This window comes from Lotus japonicus, chromosome 3 (genome assembly GCF_012489685.1).
Source record: "Lotus japonicus ecotype B-129 chromosome 3, LjGifu_v1.2".
In the NCBI taxonomy this organism is placed as follows: domain Eukaryota; kingdom Viridiplantae; phylum Streptophyta; class Magnoliopsida; order Fabales; family Fabaceae; genus Lotus; species Lotus japonicus.
Window position 1 is genome coordinate 20444290 of NC_080043.1, and position 7566 is coordinate 20451855.

The following is a 7566-nucleotide window of genomic DNA, read 5'->3' on the forward strand; positions in this document are numbered from 1 at the left end:
TATCGATATGTAAAACAAGAGACGAGGAAACCAACCAACCACAAGCCAATTACTATTGTCTTTGCTTAGTGATTACAAGTGTTGTGTGGGGTATATATAGAAACAAGATGAAGAGATGACAAGTGATGAAATGAGGCTTGACTGTCCTAATTAATAAGAGGGTTTTATTATTTTAGTCTTTAATATTTTTATTTGAACATATTTTATAGTTTAAATATATATATGCAAGTACTCAATAAACTTTTTAAATAATTGAGTTGATATAATAGTTTAACACTTCGTCCCTTAATTAAGCAGGTGGTTAGGGGTTTGAATCTCAACTTTTGTGAATGGAAAAAATTCATTAGTTAACCATCTGCCGCTTAGTGCGCTTATAAATGATTACTCTCACAACTACCAAGGTATAATTACTTAGTGATAAGATAGTACTCCTAAGATGCAAAGACTAGTGTACACTTTTTTTGGGTCCACCGATGTACCACCATTAATCACTGTTAGATTTTGGAATCTAGGAATATTCGCTAGATTGGTGGTTAGGATTGAATTTGAGATAAAATGGTTAAAATGTAATATCTCATCTCTTCAGCAAAGATATTTTTTGTAATTTATCAACCTTGTCAGACCTCCACAACTCACTGCTGTCAACATTGCTCGAACTCCGCCACTTACCGTCAACATCGTCGGAGCTTCGCGTCTCACCGTCGTCCACCGTGCTTGAGTTCCATTATCCACTGCTTGCGAGCTCCCACCCACACCCACATCGGAACCTCAATCCCACACCATCAACAACAAGATTCATATATATATATATATATATATAGAGAGAGAGAGAGAGAGGGAGACTAGATCTAAAGTTTGTTCACCGCTGTCATCTTCATTCAAAATGACTTAGACGAGGGCTAGCTCGTTGAACTCGTTCCCCAATTCCCTCTTCCACACCAACTTCACATGCAAAATCTACAAAACCCAACAATGGAAGCGAAACGAAACCTCTCTTGAGGTGCAAAGGTCCAAGTTGCGAGGTGCGAGGATCTCATATCCATATCTCAGCCTCTGAAACAACCCACCAAGCCCCTAGATGTTGCACGCTTAGCCCTCGGGTCCAGATCTCATCCCCCATGGAGCAACCCATATGAGATCCAAATCTCAAATCCATATATATATGATGTTGCGAGCTCCATCTCGATTATATCTTCATCGCATCATCTCGTTGCCTTTATCGTGCATGAGCTCCACCAATGCCATGGGAATTAGGGTCGTGACTTTCAAGCTTCATATCCTTGATCCTTCCCTCTTACTCATGTTTCTCAAAAAAAGTTGGGTTTCTTTTATCTTTAGAATCTCATAATCACCTCATTCTGTGATCCTTTTGTTATGTTTTTAAACCTTTTAGATTTTGAAACCAGTTTGATTGAAATTGTTGAATTTTATGTATTGATTTCTAAGTATTAGTTTTATGGTTTGTTATTAATATTCATGGTGAAGAACATGAAGAATGATATAGGAGAGCTCAAACGCACTGTTGCGGGTGCGTGTCAAAGTATTTTTACTTTGAATGCAGTACAAGGTGTTGAACACCAGGATCATTCTCACAAGGACTTGATAAATTATTAATTGAGATTAGAGTAAAACAAAAGCAAATAAAAAGGGGGGTTTTTGATAGATTTGATAGAAGGTAACAAAGCAAATTAAATAGATCAGACAGAAGAGAGAAAGCGTTAGTCGCCGGATTATAACATTCAAGTGCAACAAACCTTCATTGGTTACAAAAGATTAATTCTTCCTTATCAATTCCCTAATTCATGAGAACTAATTAACTAAGCGGAAATTAATTCATAATTTCCTAAACTAAGCGATTAAGAAACAGTTACGAAATAACATGAACTAAGCGAACATGCATCAACTCTTATTCCTAAAACTAAGGAATTAAGCAAACCCTAGATCAGAAATAGAGATGAAGAAAATTAATAAGAACAAATTCGCATTAAGAATAGAACTTCAAGTTTGCAACACAAGAATATTAAAAATCCTAAGACTAACTATGAAGTTTAGCAACTCATACTAGAAAAGAGGGAGAGATAGGAGGTTAGGTGAGGTGGTGGTGAGGTGAGGTGGTTTTTTAACAAAAGCCTAAACCTCACTTATTTATACTAATAAATAAACTTGCTCATCAAGTAACAATCCTTGTTATCTAAATCTTTTCTAAATCTTCACAAAATCGGGCCCACATAAAGGAGTAAGCTGCTGAACAATCAGGAATTTGCGGGTCCCACAAGAAGTCTGAATCTTTAATCGAGGTAAACATGAGAGTTGTAGCTCTTTAAGTCAGCTTCACGAGCTTTTAATCGGATCCTAATTCGGAGTTCTGTAGCCCAAGATATGATCATTTTAGTGCAGACTGTTCCAGACTCGCAGGATTAGCAACAACATCTTTGCAAGGCAATTCGGACCATGTTAGAAGCTTTTTCTCGAATTGTGCTGAACATGAAAGTTGTAGGGCTTCGAGTTAGCTTTCCAACGACATATTATGCGCCTTTTTTGAGTATTTGTTGCTCCAGCTTTAACCTGTTCTAGAAAAATAGTCACAAAAACTAAAAGTGTAGAACTAAGCACTTTTCTATGAATAATCCAAATAAGCACTAATGGTCAAAACATGGTTAAGTCATAACAATTAAGCACAAAAATGTATATAATGAAGCTTAGAAAGACAAACATAAAGTGCATCAATTATGCGCTTATCAGCGAGACAGCCATACCTCAACGACGACGTCGCTGGCCATGTGTGAAGGTTGTCACGGTGGTGCGAGTACGACAACCTAGTCTGGGTTCGACCTAGGTGTTGCTATATATGGAGACGGAGCTCGAGGTGGTACCACTAGAATTCTCCATTTTTTTGACATATTTTAATTTATCGTGAACTACCAAAATAACATTTAGTGCACCAGTGGACCAATTTTTAAAAGGTCCACCCTAGTCTTCACCATCTTTAAGAGCTTCTCAAATGTAGAAACCTTAGACCAGTTTTTAGCTTAAGAATCGTGTCCTATAAAATAGTAACTATTGGAGAAGGTTGAGTTGGGGTTACACGTGCCTTAAATTTAGGATTTGTATCTCCCGCAAGTCACCCTCCCAACCAAGATTTTGAATAAGAAATTAATTTTTCACTTTCATGCTTCAAGCAAAATATACATAGGAGAAAATTTAAATATATGAGTTATTGTGAAATTCAACCAAAAATAATATAAGATATTGCTATTAGAGCAAAAAATACATCAATTGCTTATAAGTACCTTACATCCTGCGAGACATTTCAGACCCACAAAAATAATGATAAAGGAGTTATGATATATACACACATCTTCACTTTTTTTCCACCTTCATTTCTATCTATTTCTCTTTTCTCTATCAAATAAATCACATATCACATCTTTATTTTTTCTTTCATTTCTTCCTATCTCCTTCTTCCTCCACCTCTCCACACCTTATTTTTGAGGTGTGAAGATATAATTATTCTGTGATAAAGTACTCACTTAAAAACCAACAATTGGAGATGCTCATACTCTCAATATGCATGTTCTATATAAACATTTTTACCTATTAATTTCATATTTTGAGCTTATTTTTTAAAATATTAGCTTACGAATAAATAAACGTTTATTATATAAAATTTTAAATAAAATTCTGAATCAAAATTCAAAAGCATGATAAATCTATAAATAAGTTATTATATATTATAATAGGTATTTATTGTCTTAAAAGTTAAAAGCTATTTAAGTAAACACATTGTTTTTTTTTTTTTGACAGAAAGTAAACACATTGTTAATTAAGCATGAAGGCAAATTTTGAACACTATTTGATGTAAAATTTTAAATGAAATGTGGCCGGTAACGTGATGTTTTGTTAGTTGGTCGTTGTGTTATATACTTCTATTAATTGCTTGTTTGGTACACAGTTCTTCTTTCAGCATCTGGCTTAATATCAGTCGTTGGATTGACTGCTAGCTGCTCTACAAGTATGATGGAATCGGATGATAAAGACAGACAATGTTGTCATCGTTGGTCAGTACTATATATCCCTCTTAGTATATAGATTTACCCAGCTCACATGACGATACTTGAATGGTTTACCTACCTCAGTCCTGTTCTCAAGTACTGCTCAGCTATATATGTCAACTCACCGATCGAGTCTCAACAAATTGCCCGGATTAGGGAAAAGGGGGGAGTTTTTCTTTTTCACTAAAAAGATGGTATAATAATATGGAGAAAGTAGACCCAGTCTATTGGCCGAGGTGTTAGCAGGTCCACTACCGGATTCAGGAATTGTTTGTTGTGGTGGTGATATATATATATACAAATTTATTTGACTGAAAATATAATATATTAATATGTATTATAGTTATATTTTACAACTTTTGTTAGATCTTTGGAAAAAACATTAGAAAATCACAATAGTTTTCTTAGCTTTTAAAAATATTCACCATAATTTTGGCATCACCGCAATTTTTACCATGTAACAAAACAGTCATTTGGTTGTTTCATATTTGGTTGTTTGGAGCCACTAATTTCTAGTTCACACATATTAACAATAAGTTAATACACCTGAATAAAAAAAAATTAAGGATTATTCTATAAAGAAATGCATGCAATTTAATATTTAGCTAAAATTTAATTTTACCCCTAATGTTTCATATTTATGTAAAAGTAGTCTCTATTTTTTTTTTGTCTACGTTTATAATTAACTAATGATAATATATTAATATGTTTATTTTATTTATCTCCCCTTTATATTCAAGCTGTGCACGGGATTTAGGGAAATGATACATACACATCATTTTCTTTTCCATCTCATTTTCACACTTTTTTTTTCTTCTCATTTTTGCATTTTCTATCACATTACAAATCATATCACTCATTTCTCTTATTCTTTCTTTAAGGTGGAGGTGAAAATGGATTATTATAGTAAGGCTTAAATATGTTGGGGGCCCCTGCAAAATAGGGGTCCTTTGGTTTAAGCCCCTACAAAAAAATTTCTTTGCTATAAGCCCTTAAAGGGAAAATAATATATAAGTTTAAGCCCCTGTCGTCTAGTTCCATCAAATTCCTGCTGAGTGTGCTAACAGAAGTCGACATGGATTTACGCACGTGTACCAGTGTGAATGACAAAGGAAGCCACGTCATTTAACGAGGATAAAAAATAATTAAAATCCTAAATTTACCACCTCTAACCCTAAATCCCCAATTTAGGATTTTAGGATTTTAATTTTTTTTTACCCTCATTAAATGACGTGGCTCTAGCTTCCTCTGTCATTCACACGGGTGCACGTGCATAAATCCACGTCAGCTTCTGTTAGCACACTCAGCAAAAATTTGACGGAACTAGATGGCAGGGGCTTAAACTTATATATTATTTTCCCTTTAAGGGCTTTTAGAAAAGAATTTTTTTTATAGGGGCTTAAACCAAATGACCCCTATTTTGCAGGGGCCCCAACATATTTAAGCCTTATAGTAACATTATTCCGAGATTTAATACAATAAATGAAAACTAAATATATTGGCTGGTATGTATCACTCCTGTATTGTGTGTTTTCTAATGCAATATTCACCAATACATGATGATGGTGTCGCTTATTCTCGAACGGTGAATAATAAATTTATCAGGAATTAACACCAGAAAAAAAAAAGCAGATGAATAAATCGAGGTAGGGGGGGGGGAGGGACAAAAGGAAATTAAAGTAGTAATTAACTAATTCATTCATAATAAAGGTAACATGATCCAGTAGAGTACAGAAGAAGAGGAGAGGGATCCCTCATCACTCTCAGATTTATTCTCAATAATGCTATCTCATACTCATACTAGTAACTAGTTTCCAGTGCCCTGCATCAGCTAGCATCAAGATTCAAGCCTTGATGGTGTTGCAGTTGGTGGAGGTGCTGATCTTGTAAGGGATGTTGACACCACATTTGCCAGGGAGAGCAGCAGCGTTACCGGCATTCAGATTAGGCATAGAACCAGCAGCGTTCTTCAAGCACCCGCAAGCAGTCTTGCGGTCAGGGGTGGTGCTCGCGGCGGCGTTCAGGTTCTTCACTCCGGCACAGCACTGAGGCGATGGAGCAGGACCGCCAGTCAGGTAAGGCATGCAAGGTGTAAGGGCGCCTATCACCGACCCACATGAGATTGCAGCCTCTGCCATGGGTGCTGCCACCAACGCCATGCAGATGGCAACAACCATGCATGAGAACTTCACACTTGTAGCCATTCTTCTTGATCGAGATGGAAACCAAAAGGCACTTGCAAATTATAATGTGTGTGTGTGTGTGTTTTGCTTTGCTTGGTGAGTTCAAGTGCTGCAGGGGTGTAGGGTTTATATAGAAGCAAGAGATGAGGCTTAGGTGATGATGAAAGATTCCTTTGCTGTCCTAATTAATACTAGGACGGTGTTAGTTTATTTGAATTAAGTTTTTTATAATTTATTTGAGCTTTTATTAAATATTTATACAACTGTTCAATAAGCTTTTTAGGCAAAAATGTTATGTGACTAAATCGCATGTCTTCGGTGACCACCATTGAACAATCATTTTTGTGTCGGTTTTTTTACTATCATAGTGTGAAAAATAAGAAACAAAACTTAATTTTCCATTTTATATATAGTGGTAAATGTGATCCATAATATTTCATAAGTATTTTAAATTTTATTTTATAAAATGTTTGAATTAACGATTGCACAGAATAACTTATAGGATACTTTCAGCTTATTTCTCTTGAATTAATTTATAATTATAACTAATTATTATAAATTCTTAATTAATCTGCTTATGATGTACAATACCAGTTATTCAATTGATAAAAAGGAAAAGCAAAAGATAAAAGGAAAATGAAAAATGATTTTTAAATACCAATCATTCAATTAACGACTGCCACAATTTACAAAGTATATAATAGAAGTTTTTTTCCTTTTGGGATTTTAAACTCATGCTCGAACAACTACAAAGTTATACATTTATTTTGCAGGATTTTAAAATAAACTCTTGTTAAACATTTTTTTAACTTTTTATTTGGCGACAGTGAAAATCACAATTAGAAATGTACATCATGAATTCTAAGATTCAAACACTGTTTTGACACACAAACTATTCAACATTGCAGCTCACTCTGAGACACTCATTTAGCTAGTGGCAGTTTTTGGATACTACATATAAGTTTGTGGTATTTAGAAACCGCTACTAAATAAAGCGTATAAGAATAAACTGTACTGTTCAGTAAATTACATATATTTTTTATTCAAATATGGGACCTAGAGGAAATTAGGTATCTGTTGTGTTCACTGATTGCACAACTAATTGGATGTACCACTATCATTACTTTATATTAAACAAACAGGTGGAGGCAAAATTTGAACACTAATTATTTCTGATAGGCAAAATTTGAACACTAATAATCATGTGAAGTGAAATTGGCCGGTAGTGTGAATTGTGTTGGTTAGTAGTTGTGTTGTATTAATTGCTGTATAGGGTACACGATTCATCTTTGAGCAGCTGGCTAAATATGAGACGTTGGATTGAAAATAGT

The 7566-nt window shown here is 34.6% G+C and overlaps 1 protein-coding gene across 1 annotated transcript; it reads right to left on the reverse strand.

Moving 5' to 3' along the window:
- Positions 1 to 5726: 5726 nt before the first annotated feature.
- Positions 5727 to 6367, reverse strand: LOC130749566 (non-specific lipid-transfer protein 4-like). Its single transcript, XM_057602940.1, has one exon. It carries the CDS (start codon positions 6254 to 6256, stop codon positions 5897 to 5899), a length of 360 nt encoding a protein of 119 aa, XP_057458923.1. The 5' UTR covers positions 6257 to 6367; the 3' UTR covers positions 5727 to 5896.
- Between the last annotated feature and the right edge of the window lie 1199 nt (positions 6368 to 7566).

Excerpts from the sequence above, each read along its gene's own strand:
- LOC130749566 (XM_057602940.1), bottom strand. The coding sequence starts at position 6,256 with ATGGCTACAAGTGTGAAGTTCTCATGCATGGTTGTTGCCATCTGCATG.